The 25,191-nt window shown below is 40.0% G+C and overlaps 1 protein-coding gene across 1 annotated transcript in view; it reads right to left on the bottom strand.

Moving 5' to 3' along the window:
• The window catches only part of LOC138783311 (collagen alpha-1(VII) chain-like), a 236,647-nt gene that overhangs the window by 149,820 nt on the left and 61,636 nt on the right, over window positions 1-25,191 (bottom strand). Inside the window, exons 37-46 of the mRNA XM_069957875.1 lie at window positions 24,458-24,511; window positions 22,413-22,484; window positions 22,123-22,182; window positions 17,079-17,114; window positions 16,048-16,092; window positions 15,901-15,936; window positions 14,629-14,673; window positions 7,157-7,192; window positions 3,755-3,790; window positions 2,277-2,309 (exon numbers count right to left, since the gene is read on the bottom strand). Coding sequence (XP_069813976.1) covers window positions 2,277-2,309; window positions 3,755-3,790; window positions 7,157-7,192; window positions 14,629-14,673; window positions 15,901-15,936; window positions 16,048-16,092; window positions 17,079-17,114; window positions 22,123-22,182; window positions 22,413-22,484; window positions 24,458-24,511 — 453 coding nt within the window. The remainder of the gene's footprint in view (window positions 1-2,276; window positions 2,310-3,754; window positions 3,791-7,156; window positions 7,193-14,628; window positions 14,674-15,900; window positions 15,937-16,047; window positions 16,093-17,078; window positions 17,115-22,122; window positions 22,183-22,412; window positions 22,485-24,457; window positions 24,512-25,191) is intronic.

Raw genomic sequence — 25,191 nt, 5'->3', positions numbered from 1 at the left:
AGACCAAGGAATATCAAAGATTCTCTTGTAAGGGCAGTGACTAATTGTAAGAAACGCCCCCCCCAGCTACTCTTGGGCCCTTTAAAAAATGGATGTTACCCCTGTCGTAGATGTGTGAACTGTAAGCACATTGTCAAGTGTGACAAGTTCGCACATCCGACAACAGGACAGATCTTTCACATTAAAGATCACTTAACTTGTGAGAGTGAATGGGTGGTTTATATTTTGACATGCCCCTGTAAACTATTATATATAGGGGAAACCACACTTGATTTCAAAACTCGACTCGTCCAACATCGTTATAGTATCCGTAAACAGAGAACCGACCTGCCTGTTTCAAAACATTTTTTGGAGAAGGGACATAGCGAGAATGATCTTAAGGCCATCGTGTTTGAACATATACCAACACCACCTCGTGGTGGCAATAGACATGTATTATTAAAAAGAAGGGAACTTTTTTGGATTGATACTCTTAACACACTGAGACCGAATGGTCTCAATGTAGACTTTAAAATTCTACCTAGCTATTGTAGATGATCATAATTATAGATTTGCACTTTAGGGTACTTCGTGAACTAGACCCCGGGTTTCTTTTCCATATCCGATATGACTGGATTGTTATATACATGTGTATTATGTTTAAAATTAACTGATATTCAAAATAATGTTCTATATTTTCTAATATTCGTTTTCTTTCCATAGTAACAAGCTGCTTTTTGGTGGAACAGAGTGGGACACTTACCTGGTTGACGTCTTGGCCTATATGTACTGATTCTTGGACCTATCATCTTTATATGCGCAATCACACGGTGCGTTTGTGACGTTGGCAATGATGCGGTTTCCTGGTTCATGAACTTGACGTGCCGGAACAAGGTTTTCGGCTGCACTGCAATCGCTAGGATGAGGCCTCGATGGGAATCTGGACATCCCTGGACTGCCCGGGGGTGACATAGGTCCGAGGGCGCAGCCCTATGCAGGAATTCGCCCTCTTTTGGACTATGTTCCTTGGCCACTATGATTCCAATAGCGTGATTGTGCAAATGCCGTCTACCTGTAAGAGGTTAATCCCCCACACAGTCCGGCTTGAGCGTCTGGTTTCCATGGAGATCCGCGAAGCCATCCTGCTGAATCACGTAGAGGGTTACGTCACATAGCACATGACTCACTTGTGCCTATCCGATCTGGTTACGTTTTTCCATCCGGTCGGTCTTTTTTGGCGCATGCGCTATTTGCTTCATTACAAGCCAAGGCAGAGAGATCTCCATATGCCTCGTGCATTTGTTTACACTTGTCCTGGGGCCGACTGACGTCATCCAGTGAGCGATCATCCCACCTGTCTCCAATTGTATATTTTCAAAGACGATTTTTGATATTTATGGACACTTTTTTTCACATTACTTTTATGACAGAGTATGCTGTCTCTTCTCACATTTATTATGATTGTCATGTATATTACTTTTGATATGCGATTTTGCTACTATTCACTTTTTTTACTGATTGGTCACATGATGTGCTTTTGTAATCACTTTGTAACTATTTAAAGCCTGTTGATACACATGTATGTTGCACAGCTTGAGAAAGGCTCATACCGATTGAGCTGAAACGTTGCTAAATGCACTTGTGGAAGCAATAAACTTCACAGTTTGAAAATTTACCTACGGAGTGCTGCGGTAATTTTGCTGGTTTATCTATCAATCTATCTATCTATCTATCTATCTTAGCCTTAAAGGACAACTCCAGCGCTTAGCTTTGATCTGGCAATTAAAAGACATTACAAAGTTATTGTAATGTTTTTTAATTACCATTCTGTTCTCCTTCTCTATCTTTCTTCTACTTTATACTTGATACCTTATACCTAATCACTGTTGTCCCGTGGTCTTCTGCCACCATTATTTTGTGACAATGATGTCACATAGTTTATTCAAAGAAGAAAACTGGTCTATACCCCATCCCCTTGTTAGACATTAGTGAAGGAATGGAGTGGAAATGAATGGAGGGGCAGGTGTTTGAAAAAGTGGGCAGAGTATGAAGTGAATAGGAGCATCATGAAAGCCAGACAAGAAGGTGGAGATCTGAAGCCGGTGGCCGGAGGTCAGCAGGGTCCATGAATGGTGGGATTTCAAATGGAGAAAGTAAGTAGTAAAAACATGATTCTGAGTGTGTGTGTGTGGGTTTTTTTTTTATTATTAGCGCCAGAGTTGTCCTTTAAAATTAAAACACTAGTAAACATATAGTAAATGCTAGTGTATGTTATGCATTAACATGATTATACGTACCCTGTTACCTTTCTTACCAGTAGGTCCAACAACCTGTAGAATATAACATTTGCATATTTAATTAGGGGAAAAAAACAGACTTTTTAAAAACATTTATTGCTTAATTTCACTTTCTGTTTCAGTTGTTCACAATTTTAGTCACAAAAATCTAACAATTTTAAGTGCCCCATCTGCTATAGCTTAACATTTGTGTAAATCTATTGTTCTGTGATTTACAGAAAAATCTGTAGATATTTTACCTGTCAAAAGATTTTAGCCCCCCTTTCCATTATAGGTTATGTAAAGTCCTTTATAAATTTAAGCCTGTTTGTTTGCATTAGAGCAGCCTCATTTTTCTACCTCCTGTATTGTTCGCAATGTTCTCCAATGTGTTTGTGCCATAATACTGTGAAGCAGGATATTCACATAGGGAATGCTTTATTGTGGACAGAGGCTTTAAAGGGGTAGTGCGTCGCTAAAAAATTATTCACAGAATAACACACATTACAAAGTTATACAACTTTGTAATGTATGTTATGTCTGTGAATGGCCCCCTTCCCCGTGTCCCACCACCCCCACCCGTGTACCCGAAAGTGTGGTGCGCTATACATACCTGTCACGTGCCGACCACGGTCTCCGATCCTCAGCAGTGACCTCTTCTTCGGGAGGCCGGCGGATCTTCCCGAGTGCCGGCCGCCCTCCGCAGCGTCATCCGAAGCTCAGCCGCGATTGGCCTCCCGAAGAAGACGTCACTGCTGAGGATCGGAGACCGTGGTCGGCACGTGACAGGTATGTATAGCGCACCACACTTCCGGGTACACGGGTGGGGGTGGTGGGACACGGGGAAGGGGGCCATTCACAGACATAACATACATTACAAAGTTGTATAACTTTGTAATGTGTGTTATTCTGTGAATAATTTTTTAGCGCCGGACAACCCCTTTAAATCTTTTCTACGCATGCACTAGTCTTGATTTGATGGAGACTCTGGATAAGTATTAGATGAATTACTCTTTATATTGCTTTACCAAGTATAGAAGTGAAAAGTAGTAATGTCTTTCAATTATTTGGTACATTCTCTGTATGTGGTAAATGAGGGATGTTTACATTCTATATATTCAAATACTTAACAGCATCTGAACTTTGACATATGTAAGTGCATAGACTAATGCATGGGTCTCCAAACTGCGGCCCTCCAGCTGTTGCAAAACTACATTTCCCATCATGCCTGGACAGCTAAATCCAAAGCTTTAGCTGTCCAGGCATGATGGGAGTTGTGGTTTCGCAACAGCTGGAGGGTCGCAGTTTGGAGACCCATGGACTAATGCATTTAACTTTAGCCTGCTGTGCTTTTCAGTCAAAATATTCCATTATAATGATTATTTTATAATTGCATAATTACTTCCATCTTAATTGTTGCATATTTTGTGATTAACCAGTCAGAAATTAAAAAAAGTAAAGACAAAAAAAAATATACAGTCAGTTGTATTGTTTGTTACCCCCATTGCTGGAGCGCCTGGAAAACCTTGGACACCCTACAAAAAAAACAAAAACAAAAAAACATTACACAAATGTGTGAATTCTGATTAACCTTTAGTCACCCAACACAATTTCGTTTTATTGTGACTCCAACAGACATCATCCTCGGCACTACTCAATACCGCATGCAAAATGCTATGTGAGCCTTAGACTTCCCAGCTATAGGTGGTGCTCAACGTGTTGCTGTATAGGGCATAAATACACTCCAAGCAAAAAGCCATGGCACACACCAAATGTACCAAAATTTCTAACAACTTTCCAAAAGTCATGCAGATTATTTGGTGTAGACAAGCAGTAAGGCAACAGCTCTTTTGCCCATACACAACATGCTTTTCCATAGCCCTAGACCTTGTCTACACCAAATAACCTGCATGACTTTTCAAATAAAGTTGTAAGAATTTTTGCCACAAATGGTGAGTGCCACAGCTTTCCTTTCTTCATATATTTGGAGCAATTCCAATTTATCCATACATACAAATTGGTATGCAGATTTAACTTGACACTTAAAGGTTTGAAGCATCTAACCAGCTGATATGTCCCTATAGCGCACAGGGAGCTGAAGATGAAGATAAGTTTCTTACTTTGATCCTCAGCACTGTTTTTTGAGAACTTTGTAGTTTATTAGATATGTAAATGAGGCGGTTTGGTGCACTTGGGGCAGGGCTACCACCCTTAGTGCACCGATCCGCCTGGCTGGCCCATACCTTCTAATAAATATTGGAGCTGTGCTCTGCAGTGATATTACTCTAGCGCTCATCACTGCAGAGCGCCAGATGAATATTCATTAGAAGGAGACAGCCAGGACAGATCAGTGTACTGAATGTGGTAGCCCTGCCCACAGTGCACCAAACTGCCTAAACTACAAAGTTCTCAAAAATAGCACTTAGGATCAAGGTAAGAAAATTACTTTCATCCTTAGCGTCCTGTGCCTATAGGGACATATCAGCAGGTTATATGCTTCCAGCCTGTTATTTGTTTCCCTTTAAAGGGAATATACAGAAACAGTGTTACTCATCCTCAGTTTGGGTGAGGTTTTACGGATGGGTTCCATAAAGTAAATTGTATTAATACTAATATTAAATTTAATTGTATTAATACAAGGGTGGAGCTGTTTTTGTAAGAAAGCAGCAGTTTTTTTTCCATAATCCTGGATAACCCGTTTAATACATTACAAATGTATTGATTTATACATTGAGAGTTTTGTGTCATGTTAACATTTGCAATACTTGTAAGTTGGTAAAGTTGCCAGGCTAAGAAAAAGACAGGCTCGCGACTCTTATTAATGCCATGATAGTTTTAAAGAGAAAGGAGAGCGCAATGGGGTGTGTTCTTCTTTGTTACCATTTTGTAGTACACAAAAGTTATTGATTAACTATTATTTATGTTTTTAAGAGATGGGTAATCAATTATTTTATGACATTTATCAGCAGGAAAAGTTAGTATTTAAACCGTTATACATATATTTTTTTTACTAAATATCTTTTACCAGGTGACCCTAAAGTTTAGATTCTGATTCCTTAGCTTATCATGAAACCTATGTACACTACCGTTCAAAAGTTTGGGGTCACCCAAACAATTTTGTGTTTTCCATGAAAAGTCACCACCATACGTTGTGAAATGAATAGAAAATAGAGTCAAGACATTGACAAGATTAGAAATAATGATTTGTATTTGAAATAACATTGTTTTTACATCACACTTCGCTTTCGTCAAAGAATCCACCTTTTGCAGCAATTACAGCATTGCACACCTTTGGCATTCTAGCTATTAATCTGTTGAGGTAAGCTGGAGAAATTGCACCCCACGCTTCTAGAAGCAGCTCCCACAAGTTGGATTGGTTGGATGGGCACTTCTGGTGTACCATACGGTCAAGCTGCTCCCACAACAGCTCAATGGGGTTCAGATCTGGTGACTGCGCTGGCCACTCCATTACCGATAGAATACCAGCTGCCTGCTTCTGCTGTAAATAGTTCTTGCACAATTTGGAGGTGTGTTTAGGGTCATTGTCCTGTTGTAGGATGAAATTGGCTCCAATCAAGCGCTGTCCACTGGGTATGGCATGGCGTTGCAAAATTGAGTGATAGCCTTCCTTATTCAGAATCCCTTTTACCCTGTACAAATCTCCCACCTTACCAGCACCAAAGCAACCCCAGACCATCACATTACCTCCACCATGCTTAACAGATGGCGTCAGGCATTCTTCCAGCATCTTTTCATTTGTTCTGCGTCTCACAAACGTTCTTCTTTGTGATCCAAACACCTCAAACTTGGATTCATCCGTCCACAACACTTTTTTCCAGTCTTTCTCTGTCCAATGTCTGTGTTCTTTTGCCCATCTTAATCTTTTTCTTTTATTGGCCAGTCTCAGATATGGCTTTTTCTTTGCCACTCTGCCCTGAAGCCCAAAATCCCGCAGCCGCCTCTTCACTGTAGATGTTGACACTGGTGTTTTGCAGGTACTATTTGATAAGGATTCCAGTTGGGGACCTGTGAGGCGTCTGTTTCTCAAACTAGAGACTCTAATGTGCTTATCTTCTTGCTTAGTTGTGCAACGCGGCCTCCCACTTCTTTTTCTACTCTGGTTAGAGTCTGTTTGTGCTGTCCTCTGAAGGGAGTAGTACACACCGTTGTAGGAAATCTTCAATTTTTAAGCAATTTCTCGCATGGAATAGCCTTCATTTCTAAGAACAAGAATAGACTGTCGGGTTTCAGATAAAAGTTTTCTTTTTCTGGCCATTTTGAGCGTTTAATTGACCCCACAAATGTGATGCTCCAGAAACACAATCTGCTCAAAGGAAGGTCAGTTTTGTAGCTTCTGTAACGAGCTAGACTGTTTTCAGATGTGTGAACATGATTGCACAAGGGTTTTATAATCATCAATTAGCCTTCTGAGCCAATGAGCAAACACATTGTACCATTAGAACACTGGAGTGATAGTTGCTGGAAATGGGCCTCTATACACCTATGTAAATATTGCACCAAAAACCAGACATTTGCAGCTAGAATAGTCATTTACCCCATTAGCAATGTATAGAGTGTATTTGTTTAAAGTTAGGACTATTTTAAAGTTATCTTCATTGAAAAGTACAGTGCTTTTCCTTCAAAAATAAGGACATTTCAATGTGACCCCAAACTTTTAAACGGTAGTGTATATTCCTTGCATCCAAAGCACAAATATAAATATCTACAGGAGATTTATAGGAAGCTAGTGAACCTAAGTATTTTTTGGCAGGAACCTTATGATGGCAGGAAGCATACACATGCACCAGTTGACCATGCTAGCTATATAAAGTTATAGGTAAGAACGAAAACATAGTGATCACTCTGCAACCACCCTTTTTAATGTAAAGGTTTATTATTACCTGGTCTCCTTTATTTCCTGTAGGCCCTGGAAGCCCCTGTTAAAAAAAAAAATAAAAAAAATAGAAAAGTATTATTCACACAAGAAAAATACAAACATGGTGATTTTGTTATGTTATCCTAAAGACCCATGCAAACAGCTTTATATAATGTAAAAGGGCTGTCAGATGTTTACGAGGCATCTACTGTACCTCTATACAGTTTAAATGTCATACATATTATTATAGTGCTTGAAAAGCACTATATTGTAATCCGTATTCTTCTTCTTCCAGCTATTTTTCTGCGCGTAATACAGCCCGAACCGCTTTGTGCACAGACTCCGTTCAAACTGCGTTTCGAAGCCCTCGGCGGTATGTGGTGTGCTATCTATTTTTCGTTTCGATCGGATTTGTCGTTTTTAAGAAATTTACGTTAAACGACCCCAAATTTCCCATAGAAAATAATGGCCCATTGCAAATAATGGCCACACTCTAACCACTGACAGCCAATCACAGCACATATGCAAATAGCTGAAATATAGCAGCCAATAGGAACTCTAAGGTCTCATCATGCAATGTATCACACCATCCACAGTCACATGTCCACTATTGACCAATAGAAGATGTAATATATGGAAGGTCCTTAACGATTTTGTCTCCCCGACATGAGTAAGATTGTCATGGTAACCGAGCAATGATCTTTACCATTATAAGTACTCAGATCGCTCTTAAAGGGACCCAGGTCACCCTTAAAGGAACGCAAGTCGCTCTTAAAGGGACCCAAGTCTCTCTTAAAGGGACGGGAGCCATGTTGCTCTTAAAGGGACCCAAGTTGCTCTTAAAGGGACGGGAGCCATGTCGCTATTAAAGGGACCCAAGTCGTTCTTAAAGGTACCCAAGTCGCTCTTAAAGTGGCGGGACCCAAGTCGCTCTTAAAGGGACGGGACCCAAGTCGCTCTTAAAGGGTCCCATGTAGCTCTTAAAGGGATCCAAGTCGCTCTTAAAGGGACGGGACCCAAGTTGCTCTTAAACGGACGGGACACTCCAAAAGGTATGGGACCCATGTCGCTCTTAAAGAGACCCATGTCGCTAGAGCGACCTGGGTCCCTTTAAGAGCGGCCCGGGTCCCTTTTAAGAGCGACCTGGGTCCTTTTAAGAGCGAAATATGTCCCTTCAAGAGCGACCAAGGTCCCTTTAAGAGCGAAATTGGTCCCTTTAAGAGCAACCTGGGTCCCTTCTAGAACAAAATATGTATCTTTAAGAGCGACCTGGGTCCCTTTAAGAGCAAAATATGTTCCTTTAAGAGCGACCTGGGTCCCTTTAAGAGCGAAATATGTCCCTTTAAGAGCAACCTGGGTCCCTTTAAGAGCGAAATATGTCGCTTTAAGAGCAAAATGGGTCCTTTTAAGAGCAACCTGGGTCCCTTTAAGAGTGAAATGGGTCCCTTTAAGAGCAAAATGGGTCCCTTTAAGAGCGATCTGGGTCCCTTTAAGAGCAAAATGGGTCCCTTTAAGAGCGAAATGGGTCCCTTTAAGAACGAAATGGGTCCCTTCAAGAGCGACCTGGGTCCCTTCAAGAGCGACCTGGGTCCCTTCAAGAGCGACCTGGGTCCCTTTAAGAGCAAAATATGTCCCTTTAAAAGCGAAATATGTCCCTTTAAGAGCAAAATATGTCCCTTTAAGAGCAAAATTGGTCCCTTTAAGAGCGACCTGGGTCCCTTTAAGAGCAAAATGGGTTCCTTTAAGAGCGACCTGGGTCGCTTTAAGAGCGACCTGGGTCCCTTTAAGAGCGACCTGGGTCCCTTTAAGAGCGACCTGGGTCCCTTTAAGAGCAAAATGGGTCCCTTTAAGAGCGATCTGGGTCCCTTTAAGAGCGAAATGGGTCTCTTTAAGAGCAAAATGGGTCCCTTTAAGAGCGACCTGGGTCCCTTTAAGAGCAAAATATGTCCCTTTAAGAGCGAAATATGTCCCTATAAGAGCAAAATATGTCCCTTTAAGAGTGAAATATGTCCCTTTAAGAGCAAAATGGGTCCTTTTAAGAGCGACCTGGGTCCCTTTAAGAGTGAAATGGGTCCCTTTAAGCGCGAAATGGGTCCCTTTAAGAGCGAAGTGGGTCCCTTTAAGAGCAAAATATGTCCCTTTAAGAGCAAAATATGTCCCTTTAAGAGCAAAATGGGTCCCTTTAAGAGCGACCTGGGTCCCTTTAAGAGCGAAATTGGTCCCTTTAAGCGTGAAATTGGTCCCTTTAAGAGCAAAATGGGTCCCTTTAAGAGCGACCTGGGTCCCTTTAAGAGCGACCTGGGTCCCTTTAGGAGCAATCTGGGTCCCTTTAAGAGCAAAATGGGTCCCTGTAAGAGCGATCTGGGTCCCTTTAAGAGCGAAATGGGTCCCTTTAAGAGCAAAATGGGTCCCTTTAAGAGTGACCTGGGTCCCTTTAAGAGCAAAATATGTCCCTTTAAGAGCGAAATATGTCCCTTTAAGAGCAAAATATGTCCCTTTAAGAGCGAAATATGTCCCTTTAAGAGCAAAATGGGTCCTTTTAAGAGCGACCTGGGTCCCTTTAAGAGCGAAATTGGTCCCTTTAAGTGTGAAATTGGTCCCTTTAAGAGCAACCTGGGTCCCTTTAAGAGCGAAATATGTCCCTTTAAGAGCAAAATATGTCCCTTTAAGAGTGAAATATGTCCCTTTAAGAGCAAAATGGGTCCTTTTAAGAGCGACCTCGGTCCCTTTAAGAGTGAAATGGGTCCCTTTAAGAGCGAAATGGGTCCCTTTAAGAGCGACCTGGGTCCCTTTAAGATAAAAATATGTCCCTTTAAGAGCAAAATATGTCCCTTTAAGAGCGACCTGGGTCCCTTTAAGAGCGAAATATGTCCCTTTAAGAGCGACCTGGGTCCCTTTAAGAGCGAAATTGGTCCCTTTAAGAGCGAAATTGGTCCCTTCACGAGTGAAATTGGTCCATTTAAGAGCGACCTGGGTCCCTTCAAGAGCGAAATTGGTCCCTTCAAGAGTGAAATATGTCCCTTTAAGAGCGACCTGCGTCCCTTTAAGAGCGAAATGGGTCCCTTTAAGAGCAAAATGGGTCCCTTTAAGAGCAAAATGAGTCCCTTTAAGAGCAAAATGGGTCCCTTTAAGAGCGATCTGGGTCCCTTTAAGAGCGATCTGGGTCCCTTTAAGAGCGATATGGGTCCCTTTAAGAGTGAAATGGGTCCCTTTAAGAGCGAAATGGGTCCCTTTAAGAGCAAAATGGGTCTCTTTAAGAGCGACCTGGGTCCCTTCAAGAGCGAAATTGGTCCCTTCAAGAGTGAAATATGTCCCTTTAAGAGCGACCTGCGTCCCTTTAAGAGCGAAATGGGTCCCTTTAAGAGCAAAATGGGTCCCTTTAAGAGCAAAATGAGTCCCTTTAAGAGCAAAATGGGTCCCTTTAAGAGCGATCTGGGTCCCTTTAAGAGCGATCTGGGTTCCTTTAAGAGCGATATGGGTCCCTTTAAGAGTGAAATGGGTCCCTTTAAGAGCGAAATGGGTCCCTTTAAGAGCAAAATGGGTCTCTTTAAGAGCGACCTGGGTCCCTTTAAGAGCAAAATATGTCCCTTTAAGAGCGAAATATGTCCCTTTAAGAGCAAAATATGTCCCTTTAACCCCTAGACGACCCAGGACGTAGGGTTACGTCATGGAAGTCTGTCCCCAGACGACCCATGGCGTAACTCTACGTCCTCGGTGTTTCTCCCGCTATGAAGCGCGCTCCGGAGCGGAGCACGCTTCAGAGGAGGTGGGGGCCGGCTGCAGTGAGCAGCCGGGACCTCACCGGTAATGGCACGCTGCAGCGATCGCGCTGCCGCGTGTCATTAACCCCTTGAACGCCGCGATCGCAGCACGACCGCAGCGTTTAAATGTAAGTGACAGGGGAAGTCCCCTGTCACTTACCGATCGGGACACCCGCAATGTGACTGCGAGGGTCCTGATCGTTGAAACGGACCGCTGGAGGTCTCTCACCTTCCTCCGTGCGGTCCGATCAGCGATCTGCTACACTGAGCCTGCACAGGCAGGCTCAATGAGCAGATCGCCGATAACACTGATCAATGCTGTGCCTATGGCATAGCAATCATCAGTGTAGAAATCCAAGTACTGTATGTAGAAGTCCCCCAAAGGGACTTCAAATGTGTAAAAAAAAAGTTCAAAACACTATTACACTACCCCAAAGCCCCTCCCCCAATAAAAGTTGAAATAACCCCTCATCCCATTATATAAATAAAACATATAAAAATAAATAAATAGATAAACATATAATATACCGTAGCATGCGTAATTGTCCGATCTATTAAAATATAACAAGCGTCATTGTGATCGGTGAACGGCGTACACGAAAAGAGGGAAAAAAGTGCGCAGATTACCGATTTTATGTTACATTATATATTTAAAAAAATCAATAAAAAGTGATCAAAACGTCCGATCTTCACAAATATGGTATTAATAAAAACTAGAGATCATGGCGGAAAAAATGACATCTCATACAGCCTCATAGGTGAAAAAATAAAACTGTTATAAGCGTCACAATAAGCCCATTTTATTAATATTTAATTGCCAAAAAAAGGATTTCCTAAAAAAAATACATATATAACATTAGAGAATCTGTGTAACCTGCATATGGTTGTGTTCGGACTGACCTATAGAATAATAGTATCATGTCGCTGTTACTATATAGTGTATTACGTAGACACAGGAACCCCCCAAACGTTACCATATTGCATTCTTTTTTACGATTTCACCTATTTATATCTTCATAAATAATATATTTGGGGTTTCATCATACATGTTATGGTAAAATGAAAGACGCCATTACACAGTACAACTATTCCTGTAAAAAACAAACACTTACATAGCCCTGTAGATAGAAAACTGAAAGTGCTGGAGCTCTTAGAAAGGGGGGAGGGAAAAACGAAAACACTAAGATCAAAATTTGCGCGGTCCACTGGGTCATTTTGGGCCTGGTCCTCAAAGGGTTAAGAGCGACCTGGGTCCCTTTAAGAGTGAAATATGTCCCTTTAAGAGCGAAATGGGTCCCTTTAAGAGCGACCTGGGTCCCTTTAAGAGCAAAATATGTCCCTTTAAGAGCTAAATATGTCCCTTTAAGAGCAAAATATGTCCCTTTAAGAGCAAAATGGGTCCCTTTAAGAGCGACCTGGGTCCCTTTAAGCGCGAAATTGGTCCCTTTAAGCGCGAAATTGGTCCCTTTAAGCGTGAAATTGGTCCCTTTAAGAGTGAAATTGGTCACTTTAAGAGCAACCTGGGTCCCTTTAAGAGCGATCTGGGTCCCTTTAAGATCGATCTGGGTCCCTTTAAGAGCTAAATGGGTCCCTTTAAGAGCAAAATGGGTCCCTTTAAGAGCGACCTGGGTCCCTTTAAGAGCAAAATATGTCCCTTTAAGAGCGAAATATGTCCCTTTAAGAGCGAAATATGTCCCTTTAAGAGCAAAATGGGTCCCTTTAAGAGCGAAATGGGTCCCTTTAAGAGCGACCTGGGTCCCTTTAAGCGTGAAATTGGTCCCTTTAAGAGCGACCTGGGTCCCTTTAAGAGCGAAATTGGTCCCTTTAAGAGCGAAATTGGTCCCTTTAAGAGCGAAATTGGTCCCTTTAAGAGTGAAATTGGTCCATTTAAGAGCGACCTGGGTCCCTTTAAGAGCGAAATATGTCCCTTTAAGAGCAACCTGGGTCCCTTTTAGAGCGAAATATGTCGCTTTAAGAGCAAAATGGGTCCTTTTAAGAGCGACCTGGGTCTCTTTAAGAGCGACCTGGGTCCCTTTAAGAGCGACCTGGGTCCCTTTAAGCACGAAATTGGTCCCTTTAAGCGCGAAATTGGTCCCTTTAAGCGTGAAATTGGTCCCTTTAAGAGTGAAATTGGTCACTTTAAGAGCGACCTGGGTCCCTTTAAGAGCAATCTGGGTCCCTTTAAGAGCGATCTGGGTCCCTTTAAGAGCGAAATGGGTCCCTTTAAAAGCAAAATGGGTCCCTTTAAGAGCGACCTGGGTCCCTTTAAGAGCGAAATATGTCCCTTTAAGAGCAAAATATGTCCCTTTAAGAGCGAAATATGTCCCTTTAAGAGCGAAATATGTCCCTTTAAGAGCAAAATGGGTCCCTTTAAGAGCGACTTGGGTCCCTTTAAGAGCGAAATTGGTCCCTTTAAGCGTGAAATGGGTCACTTTAAGAGGGAAATGGGTCCTTTTAAGAGCGACCTGGGTCCCTTTAAGAGCAAAATTGGTCCCTTTAAGAGCGAAATTGGTCCCTTTAAGAGTGAAATTGGTCCATTTAAGAGCGACCTGGGTCCCTTTAAGAGCGAAATATGTCCCTTCAAGAGCGAAATATGTCCCTTTAAGAGCGACCTGGGTCCCTTTAAGAGCGAAATATGTCCCTTTCAGAGCGAAATATGTCCCTTTAAGAGCAAAATGGGTCCTTCTAAGAGCGAACTGGGTCCCTTTAAGAGTGAAATGGGTCCCTTTAAGCGTGAAATTGGTCCCTTTAAGAGCGATCTGGGTCCCTTTAAGAGCGAAATGGGTCCCTTTAAGAGCGAAATGGGTCCCTTTAAGAGCGAAATGGGTCCCTTTAAGAGCGACCTGGGTCCCTTTAAAAGCCATTTGGGTCCCTTTAAGTGCAACGGGGGCCCTTTAAGAGCGACCTGGGGCCCTTTTAGAGTAAAATTGGTCCCTTTAAGAGTGATCTGGGTCCCTTTAAGAGCGAAATGGGTTCCATTAAGAGAGACCTGGGTCCCTTTAAGAGCGACCTGGGTACCTTTAAGAGCGACCTGGGACCCTTTAAGAGTGACCTAGGTACCTTTAAGAGAGACCTAGGTACCTTTAAGAGAGACGTGGGTCCCTTTAAGAGCGACCTGGGTCCCTTCAAGAGCGAAGGGACCCACGTCGCTCTTAAAGTGACCCAGGTCGCTCCTAAAGGGACCCATGTCGCTCTTAAAGGGACGGGAGCCAAGTTGCTCTTAAAGGGATGGGACCCAAGTCGCTCTTAAAGGGACGGCACCCAGGATTAAAGTTAAATGGAAGTCACTGGTAAAGGGGCACTCTTTTCAAGCACTATGTATTTCCCTGGAAATGCAAATCTAGTTATTATTATAAATAATAATAAAAAAAAAACATGTCTCCTCAAATCTTGCACACACGACATTGTACAAAACATACATAGTACATGTTGGTTGTACAGTACTGCTTCTAGGGAAGAATATGTCTGTACACATGGGGTCTGACTTAGCATGCATTACAGTGCACTACCTGCACATACTGTATCTCTTAGCCTTCTTTTTAATAAGAAATATAATGAACTATGTATCATATTTCTCAATTTAAAAATATCTTTTTAATTAAACTTAAAGTCCAATATATCTATAAATATAATAAACATCACTGTGTTATACAAAGTAAGATTATACTATATTAAAGGCTTGTAGCTATCATATCGAATTTTTAATTTGCAGTTCCTCCACTTTTCATTTGCTTACAGCTCTTCCAGAAGGTCCAATAGGTCCAATATCACCACGCTCTCCCTGCAAGGAAATAGTAGCTCATTATAACAACTTGCTATTACTGAATAATCCCTAATATCTATCTATCTATCTATCTATCTATCTATCTATCTATCTATCTATCTATCTATCTCATGCATGTTATGAGTGCACAGGGTCAGGCTGCTAATGATGACATATTGGGGGGGGGGGTAGAAGCATAGAAGATTGTTGGCAGAAAAATACCACTTGGTCCATCTAGTCTGCCCTTTTAGTATTCTTATTATCTTAGGGTAGATGTATATTTATCCGAGGCATGTTTAAATTATGTTATTGTAGATTTACCAACCACATCTGCTTGAAGTTTGTTTCAAGCATCTACTACTCTTTCAGTTAAAGGAGAAGTCTGGAAATGTTTATTAAAGTATTGTATTGCACCCCAAAAGTTATACAAATTAGCGATATACACTTATTATGGGAAATGCACATAAAGTGCTTATTTCCCTGCACTTACTACTGCATCAAGGCTTCACTTCCTGGATAACATGGTGATTCCCAGAGCTGTGCGGGCTGTGGATGCTGGAGAGGATAATGGCAGAGGGACACTGAGGAACACAGGGCACTGGAGGGACACTGAGCATCCCTCTGCCATCATCCTCTCCATCATCCACAGCCAGCTCTGGGAATCACCATGTTATCCAGGAAGTGAAGCCTTGATGCAGTAGTAAGTGCAGGAAAAACGCACTTTATAAGCATTTTCCATAATAAGTGTATATTGCTTGTATAACTTTTGGGGGGCAATACAAAACTTTAATAATAATTTCCGCCGGACTTCTCCTTTAAGTAATATTTTCCTATTATTATTTCCTATTTCCTATTAATATTTCCTATTATATTAACCTATTTAAAGGTTTCGATTATGTCCCCCCTTCTTTCTTCCAGACTATACTGATTTAAATCTATCAGTCCTTCCTGGAATTTATCAAGATTCTAATTACTGATCCGATTTGTCTCATGCCGAATTTATTATGAGGTGCACATCTCTCAAATCTGAAGACTCTTAAGCTGCCTTGCAGCAGTTTTAGAAATCTACACCGGTTGTGAGCTGGCAAAGATCTGTGTAAATTGGCCCAGGAGGCGGCCATGCCTCTCTTCCCCTTGCTGTGCCCCCTACCGGCCCCTTTAAATAATAAGGGTGTTGTGCAAAAATGTACTTTTTTCAAAACTACGCCAGACACAGAGGTGATAGATTCCACTCATTGTACTCACCTTTTCACCTTTCTCTCCATCAAGACCCTTCTTTCCCTAAAGAAAATAAAAAATTATGTAATATTATATGAACGCCACCATGAAGCAGCTTCTTTTTCTACAAAGGAGCTGTATCTTCTTAAATAACATTCTTCACTTTTTTCTTACCCTTAAACCAGCTACTCCATCAATTCCTTGCAAACCTTGCTCACCCTAAATTAAAAAGCATAGAATCAATATATTTAATTGAATTGATACCTTCTTCTAGTCTAGACAACAAATGTGTTCTGTTGTACAGTAGGTCCCTGAATTACATGAAGCAGCAAATTACTAAAAGAAAATACATAGAATCCTTAAATAGACCCCGTTCATTCTCATGGAAAATGGAACAATTTGTAGTCAAATATTGTTGTAAAAATTTTTAGTGTCCATAACCCCTTATAGACCAAGTAAATTTTCATTTTTGCACTTTTTTCCCCTGTTTTTTTTCACCTTTTTTTCACACCAATGGAAAGACACACTTAATTTTTCCATATACTATGCTGCAAAACAGTCTTTATGCCATTTGCCATTTGGTAAAACTGAGGTATTATCTATTTCTTAAAGCCTGTACGATTAAAACGATACCCAATTTATATAACCTTTATTTTATTTTACTACTTTAAAAAAGGGCCTAAATACACCAGGAATCTGATAATAATTGAATAGTTCAGGCTATTTCGCATTCAGCAATACCAAATATTTTTGTTTGCTTATTTAAACTTTTATTATGGATTTTTTTTAAACACATTTTTATAGTCCCTCTAGCGGACTTCTATGAACAATACACTGATTGCTCATAGGGATCAATGTAGTACATATGTACTGCATTCATTCATTATCTTAGCACTTGATTGCTACAGGCTGCTGAAGATATGCCCACTCTTTCCCTCCCATTGTTGTTAGCTCATTGTCACAACTCTGCTTCAAATTCTGGCTGGTGTATTTACATATCTTTCTATAATCTATAATCTATAATGTAGATGTATAGACATATAGGGGGACATATAAAAAACTGCACACACAGACTTTGGCCTTTTCCATGCTTGTCTAGTTAGATGGGCAGGCAGGGGGCATGGCAAGGCAGGGAGGAGGTGTACACAACAGGGATATTGCCTTAGGATAACTGATATAACCTGTTTTTAAGTATATAAACATACCTTGGGTCCAGGAGGTCCTGCATGGCCCATAGATCCCTAATGAAAAAAATTAACACATAATTTACAATAGATTAACATTGCTTTTTTCATAATTCTGACAAGCTAAATTCATATGTATTCTGTGACTTTTTCAACAAGAGCTAATGATAAAAAAAGAATAGGAACAATCAATAAAAAGTGTGTTGCAGATGCCCGTTGTATTATGAATCCACGGTAGTAACTCAAGAAAAAAAAGAGACACTTTTTATCTTTTGTTTTTAAAAGGAATGTATGATCAGAAAATTACCTATAAATCAACTTTTATGTGAGAAATATGTTTAATCCCTTCAGGACCATGCAAATTTTCGTGTTTGCGCTTTGTTTTTTCACCTTAATACCCACATAAACCCTTATTATTTGCGCCACTAATTGTACATAGCAATGGCAGACTTAATTTTTCCATAAAACATGCTACGAACCCAAGAAAAAATGATTTGCGCGGTAAAATTTAAAATAATTATATATTTATTTATTATAATAATTTAATAATTATTTATTATAGTTTTTATTTTTGAAGGTTTTGTGTTTCCACCATTCACCCTATGGTAAAACTGACACTGCAGTACCAGCCGGTATGATCTTCTCAAAGACCGGCCGTTCTATGATCCGGCCAGGTCACAGAACGGCCGGTGTTTTATAGAATGTGAACACTTTGTGAAAGCTTTTATTTGTTGGTCTATGGGGCTGTATGAGGTGTTATTTTTTGCGCCATGATCTGTACTTTCCATAGGTACCTTGATTGCATTTATGTGACTTTTTGATCACTTTTTATTATAATTTTTCTGGACTTGATGTGACAAAAAAAATCAACAATTTTGCACTTTGGCCTTTTGCACTTTCAGCTTTGACAGCTGCTAATTAGCAAGCACAGCAATCGGACCGCGCCTGCTAACTGACGCTCTCCTGGGCTACTAATAGCATCCGGGATTGCAGCGTTTAGGAGCGGGGTCACTTTGCGGCCCCCCTCTGAACTCCCCTACCCGACCGAGGACGTAGAGTTATGTTCTAGGTTGTAAAGGGGTAAAGATTTTCGGTAATTTTTTCCCTTAATTTCCATATGACAGTAGGTCATCATGACTGCACACCTCTTCCCATTCCCTGCAGAATGACCTCTGCACAGGTCACAAAGCATGCCTAGGAAATGTTCCTATAGAAGTAATTGAGTCAGCTCATGTCCTATGGTCTATGTGGCTGCTATAAAGAATCTTTTTAAATGCTTTTAACAGAAAGAGCAGAAGCTCAGATAATATGTTTGCCCCATTAAATGTACAAAAGATGAAAAAAACATTACAATAATAAAAAAAGAATATAGGAGTGATTTATTAAACTGGTGTAAAGTAGAACTGTCTCAGTTGCCCTTAGCAAACAATCAGATTCCACCTTTCATTTTTCAGAGAATATGTGAGGAATGAAAAGTGGAATCTGATTGGTTGCTAGGGGCAACTGAGGCAGTTTCACTTTACACCAGTTAATAAATCTCCCCCTATGTCTTAGTTTCTGGCTCTAACCTGTTAAAAAACAGTTGATATAGTCTTTTTAAATTGAGGCTGTACACGGTGGACTGATTTAACTTTTGCAACCTTTTTTCCCAACAAAATACTCAACAATAAATTTATGCTGCAGTAAAATCTACAACTGTGTAGATGCTTAAAGGGGTTATCCAGCGCTACAACATGACATGGCCGCAAAACATGGCCACTTTTCCCCCTCTCTTGTCTCCAGATTGGGTGGGGTTTAGAACTCAGTTCCATTGAAGTAAATGGAGCTTATTTGCAAACCACACCTAAACTGGAGACAAGATTGGGGGAAAAGTTCCATGTTTTTGTAGTCCTGGGTAACCCCATATATACCTGGGTAATACCATATTGCTTTTACTGAAAAATCTTTCAGTAAATTTTAATGTGGAAACTCCATGCGAAAAAACGGCTGCACATACATGTGTCCAAAGTAGCCATACCTTACAATTGTACACATGATCTTTAATTATATTTTAACCCCATCATGCCTGAGCAAATTTTTATTTTAGATCTTTAGTTTTTTTTTCCTCCTCATGTTTAAAAAGCCATAGCTTTCATTTTTAATCTAAAAACCCAATGAGGTCTTCCTTTTTTTTGCGACACCTACTGGACTGTGTGAAATGACACTGCTTATTTTTCCATAAAATATGCTGCGAAACAGAAAAATATTTGAGAGGGACAGTTTAAAAAAAAGGTATTCTTCAAAATCCAGGTGGGTTTCATGTTTATGCCATTTGCCAACAAAACTGGCAAGTTATCTATATTCCTTAAGGGTAGCTTCACACGTACAGGATCCGCAGCAGATTTGGTGGTGCAGATCTGCAGCAGATTTGACTAAATAACTGAACACAGCATCAAATCTGCCACAGATCCTGCACGTATGAAAACACCCCAAGTCACTACAATCACAAATTTTTATTACTTAAAAATAAAAAAAAAAAGATATTTTTCAAATTCCAGGTTGGGTTCATGTTAACGCTATTCACTATGTGTTAAAGTGACATGTTTTCTGTATTCCTCAAGTCATATGATGATAAAGACACCTGATTTATATAACTTTTGTTTTATTCAACTACCGTATTTTCTGGGGTATAAGACGACTGGGCATATAAGACGACCCCCAACTTTTCCAGGTGTGTTTTTCTGGGCACTCTACCTTATCTCTTTTTTTCTATACACTGGACGCCTGCAGCTTGCTCTGCCCTTCATACGGTCACCGCATACCATGGGGATGAAGCTGTTTTTGTGCTCCCCCACCATATGTGGCGACAGCAGATTCTCCAGTCCAGTTCCAAAGTTTTTCAGCACCCTCCCAATAAGATGCCTTCTAGCGTATAAGACGACCGCTGACTTTTGAGAAGATTTTCCTGGGTTAAAAAGTAGTCTTATAAGCAGTAAAATACTGCACTTTAAAAAATTAATAAATGTACTTATAGTTTCTCTATTTTGGATCCTAAAACTTTTTATCTTTCAGTCTGTGGGGCTGTGTGAGGCCTCCTTTTTGTGCAATAATCTGTGGTTTTTATTGGTACCACACTTGCATATATGTGACTTTTTGATAACTTTTAGGCTATGTTCACACGCTGTAAGAGACCGGCCATGTCACAAGTGCCCGCATCACAACTGTCATAGCACACAATGAAGCATGCGGCCGGAGCTGCTCTCTTCATTGCGTGAACTGACAGAGCTTTCTACGGCCGCAATTCACTGAATTGCGGCCGCAGAAAACTGACATGTCAGTTCTTTGCGGTGCCGCATGGGATCCCGGACGGAGTGTATACGATGTGTATACGCTCCGGCCGGGATCTCATGAAAGAGGCAATGTGCATACACGTGCAAAGTATGACCGTTGTTGCCGATGGCAACAGCCTTAATTCTATTTTTTCTCTCATATAATGTGACCAAAAATCAGCAATTCACAATTTTTTCGGGTGACATTAGGAATGTGATAATTTAATAGCTTGGGCGATTCCACATGCAATGATACCAAGCCTGATTACTATTCGACTTGGACTTTATAAGCATTAGTAGTAATTAGCAGTAATCCATTAAATGGGTACCCCAGCGGGGGGGGGGGGGGGGGATCAACTGGTGCCATAAAGTTCTAGAGATTTGTAATTTCCTTCTATTTAAAGCGACTTTGTACCGACAATCTGATTCTTCCCCCTCCCCCCCCCCCAAACCACTTGTACCTTTGGATAGCTGCTTTTAATCCAAGATCTGTCCTGGGGTCCGTTCGGCAGGGGATGCAGTTATTCTCCTAAAAACAACTTTTAATCCTGCAGCGCTGTGTCTAACGGCCGGGGCTTACATTTGTATATGCATTAGGCTGGCAAACCCTCTCCGTCCTTCCTCCCCACCCTCGTCATCATTAGGAATGATCCAGGAACATTTACTGCTGTTTGAGCTTTGCACAGGTGTATTAACGATCCAGACCATTTTCATTATACACACAGGTGGGGAATAGGAAGCAATCTGCCTGGAGCATTCCTAATGATGAGGAGGGTGGGGAGGAGGGACAGAGAGGGTGTGCCAGCCTAATGCATATACAAATGTAAGCCCCAGCCGTTAGACACAGCGCTGCAGGATTAAAAGTTGTTTTTAGGAGAATAACTGCATCCCCTGCCGAACAGACCCCAGGACAGATCTTGGATTAAAAGCAGCTATCTGAAGGTACAAGTGACTTGGGGGGGTCAGATTTTGGGTACAGAGTCGCTTTAAAAAATCTCCAGTCTTTCAGTACTTATTAGCTGCTGTATGTCCTGCAGGAAGTGGTGTATTCTTTCCAGTCTGACACTCTGCTTTCTGCAGCCACCTCTGTCTGTGACAGGAAAAGTCCAAAGTTCGAAAGGTTTTCCATGGGGAATTCCTACTGCTCTAGACAGTTCTTGTCACAAACATGGGTGGCAGCAGAGAGCATACAGCACCTGAAAAGTACTGGAAGCCTTAAGATTTTTTAAATAGAAGTAAATTACAAATTTCTGGCACTTTCTGACATGAGTTGATTTGAAAATAAAATTATTTTATTTTTTGCTGGTGTCCCCCTTTAAATGTACACTTGAGATTTCAAAGCTCACACAACTCTACCAATATTATCCTTCCTCCAGTAACGATTTCCCAGGCTACCAACTAGGTTTACTTGTATATACTTTAGTATGATCCTGCATAGCCTGATAAGTACTACCTCTATACTTTGACACTCTGAAATTCTATCTATATACCTAACAAAGGTGACCTCTTTTTGTCTTATACCCTTGGATATATCAATCTTGTATACTTATTATGCAATGTTTATAATTTATAAAAATGTTAAAATTTCAATAAAAATTATTGACACACAAAAATTTGATTGCTATCGGTGAGCCACAGCAGCAACCAAGGCATAGAAGTGGCATCACAGAAAGCAGATCTGGCCACTATGCCACAAATCACAGGCATTTATAATGTTTAAATGCCATTTCCGGATTTAAAAAAATATATATACTCACTTTTTCTCCTGGCATTCCTTTTAAGCCAGGTATTCCAGGAAAACCAACCCCTGCCTCTCCCTGTAGGAAAAAGAAAAAACAAAAACAAAGCAGAACTGATATCATATTTAATTTTTATAGTTATACAAAAAATGCTAAATCTAAATATATAGAGAACACAAAAACAACAACAGCAACAAAAACAGAAATAAGCTTACAGGTGCTTATTCCATAAAACACAGTTATTGAGTCTGTTCACATTAGTGTTGGGTTGGGTTTCCAGTCAGGTGTTATGCATAGTTATACATTACCTTCTCGCCTTTTACTCCTTGAGGTCCTGGAAGACCATCAAGACCTATGGGGCCTGGCAACCCAGCTCTACCCTGTTTTCCAAAAAAACAAAATGTAAAAGACAACTTCATTGTCATGAAGAGAACAGTCAAATATCTTAAACAAACATATTTGCAAAAACATCTAACTTTTCCTTAGCTTGCATGCTCTAAGTTCTTATCCACATATCTAGACTGAGAGTTGGAAACATTTTAACTTAAAAAATGCAACAGCCTAACATTGCTCTGTTCTCATTCACAGATTTAGGGCCGTATTACACAGCTCAATATGCTATGTAAGGGAGCGATGATCTGTTAGATTGGCGCTCGCTTACAGAGCCTATTACATGTCTTGACAATCAGGCAGCAAGAGCTGCATGGACATCATTAGCGATGTCAGGGAAGCCCTTGCTGCGGACATAGAAAATAAGGCTTTACTTCTCCACGCTCTCCGGTTTCTTTCTGCTTTCCCCACAGCCGTCACTAGCACCTCTAAAACGTCTCTGAAGTGACAAGCGGCTCAGCCCATCAGTGGCTAAGATGAGACAGAGTTGCGGCTAGTGATTGGCTGAGTCACTGAGAAAACTTTAGAAGCTTCAGCGATGGCTGCGTTAAGCCGAGACAAGCTGGAAGGACACTGGGGAGTGTGGAGAGGTAAAATATAGCTTTATTATTTTCTCTGCACTCTCATTGGCCGCCAACCACGCACCTTCTATTAAACACAGAAATGCAAAGTCGGTGGCCGATTATTTTTAATCCTGCTGAAACCCAACAATCAGCCGATGATCGGATCCTTGGCTGATCATTGTCTTTATTACATGGGGTGATATCTAACCCAAAAACAAGAAAACAAATGCAAGACCAAAAATATGAAAAATCGTCTTCTATTAAATATATTCAAAAATCAACTTATATTAAAATACATGTAATGGGAGCTGGAGCTATTACAAATCCCCAACAGAAAGGTGGAAAAGTAGGCTACACATCATAAAATGACAAATCATGTGATAGATTACAATTAGCAAGCAACCTACATACATATATACTGGGCACTGGGCATAGTGTAAACAAAGAAACCTCATAGTGAGTAATCAAGGAAACAATACCATCCAACATCATTATGTATTAACCAAATTGTGTCCTTAGTGTATTTGTGTGGTGCGGTGGACAAATACACTTAGGACACGATTTGGGTAATACATAATGATGTTGGATGGTATTGTTTCCTTGATTACTCACTAAGAGGTTTAACTTTGTTTACACTATGCCCAGTGCCCAGTATATATGTATGTAGGTTGCTTGCTAATTGTAATCTATCACATGATTTGTCATTTTATGATGTGTAGCCTACTTTTCCACCTTTCTGTTGGGGATTTGTAATAGCTCCAGCTCCCATTACATGTATTTTAATATAACTTGATTTTTGAATATATTTAATAAAAGATGATTTTTCATATTTTTGGTCTTGCATTTGTTTTCTTGTTTTTGGGTTTGGTTTCAGTATTGTGAATGCATATAGACCCTTTATATTAGAGCCCAGTATAGGATTGATGGGGTTGATATCTGTTCAAATCATTCTGATTTCCATTTTCCCAAGCTAGCTGTAGTCATAAAAACTAAATGACTGTAATGCGCAAATGCCCCAACTGAACACACAGACCACAATATAGTGTATCATTTGACACAAGGTAGGCAAAAAAAAAACCTCGCTAATGTACTAGGATATAATAAGAAGTACTATCAAATTTATCAGAAAACAACAGTAAAACAAAGCTATTACAAATTATAAGAATGAGAAATAGGGCCAGAAAGATTTTAGTTTTACTTATATTACAGTAATTAACGGTAAATTGTCAATAAGTTAAAAGGTAATTTAAAAAAATATATACAATATATAACAGTCTATGAAAACAATATGTTATATGTTATATGTTGCCAAAATGACATGATATAAATCCATAAAGTGTAAAAAGATTGATAAAGGTAAACATAAAGAACTAAAAGAAATTAACTTTTGGTTAACTTACAATTTCTCCGACATCTCCTTTGTCGCCTTTTAATCCAGGTTTTCCACGAAGACCCTATAAAAGTTTGGATTACTTCATTGGTATTGTACCTTGATCTTTCTATAGGCATATATTAAAGGGCTTAAAGTAAAAAAAATTTTATATTTTGCTGTATTTATGCTGTTACATGGAAGAGAAAGGAATGAAATAAGGAATACACACTGATATGTAAAAGGAAAGTTAACTACCAGTTGAATATATAAAAAATCTGCCCGTATATATATATATATATATATATATATATATATATATATATATATTATTTTTTTTTGTAATGGTAAATTTTATACCATTTTATTAAGACATTGAAGATGGAGAGTATTCTGCCTAATATATTAAAAAGTATCATGCCTCTAAATAAAGGTGGCACGTTTTGAAGTGTTTGCTTGTTTGGACATATTCTCATGCCTCCATTGTTCAATACAATTAGCAGGGTTTTTTTTCTTTTTTCTTATTTCTGTGTGACTTTTATTGCCTTTATTTTGAATGTATCAGCTTGGTAATTTCCTCTTTTGCCACAGAGGAAAACTGATGATAAAAAAAAAAAAAAGATCCAAAAAACATATACCATCCAATTTACACCAACAAGTGCCATAAACCTACTAACAGATATAGGGGAACATACATTTTAGGTGCAGATGCGATTTTATATATGCGATATACAGTATATATAATGTTTTAACTAAAGATAATAA

The sequence above is a fragment of the Dendropsophus ebraccatus genome, chromosome 1 (genome assembly GCF_027789765.1).
Source record: "Dendropsophus ebraccatus isolate aDenEbr1 chromosome 1, aDenEbr1.pat, whole genome shotgun sequence".
Taxonomy (NCBI): domain Eukaryota; kingdom Metazoa; phylum Chordata; class Amphibia; order Anura; family Hylidae; genus Dendropsophus; species Dendropsophus ebraccatus.
This window is presented reverse-complemented; position numbering and strand designations above follow the sequence as displayed.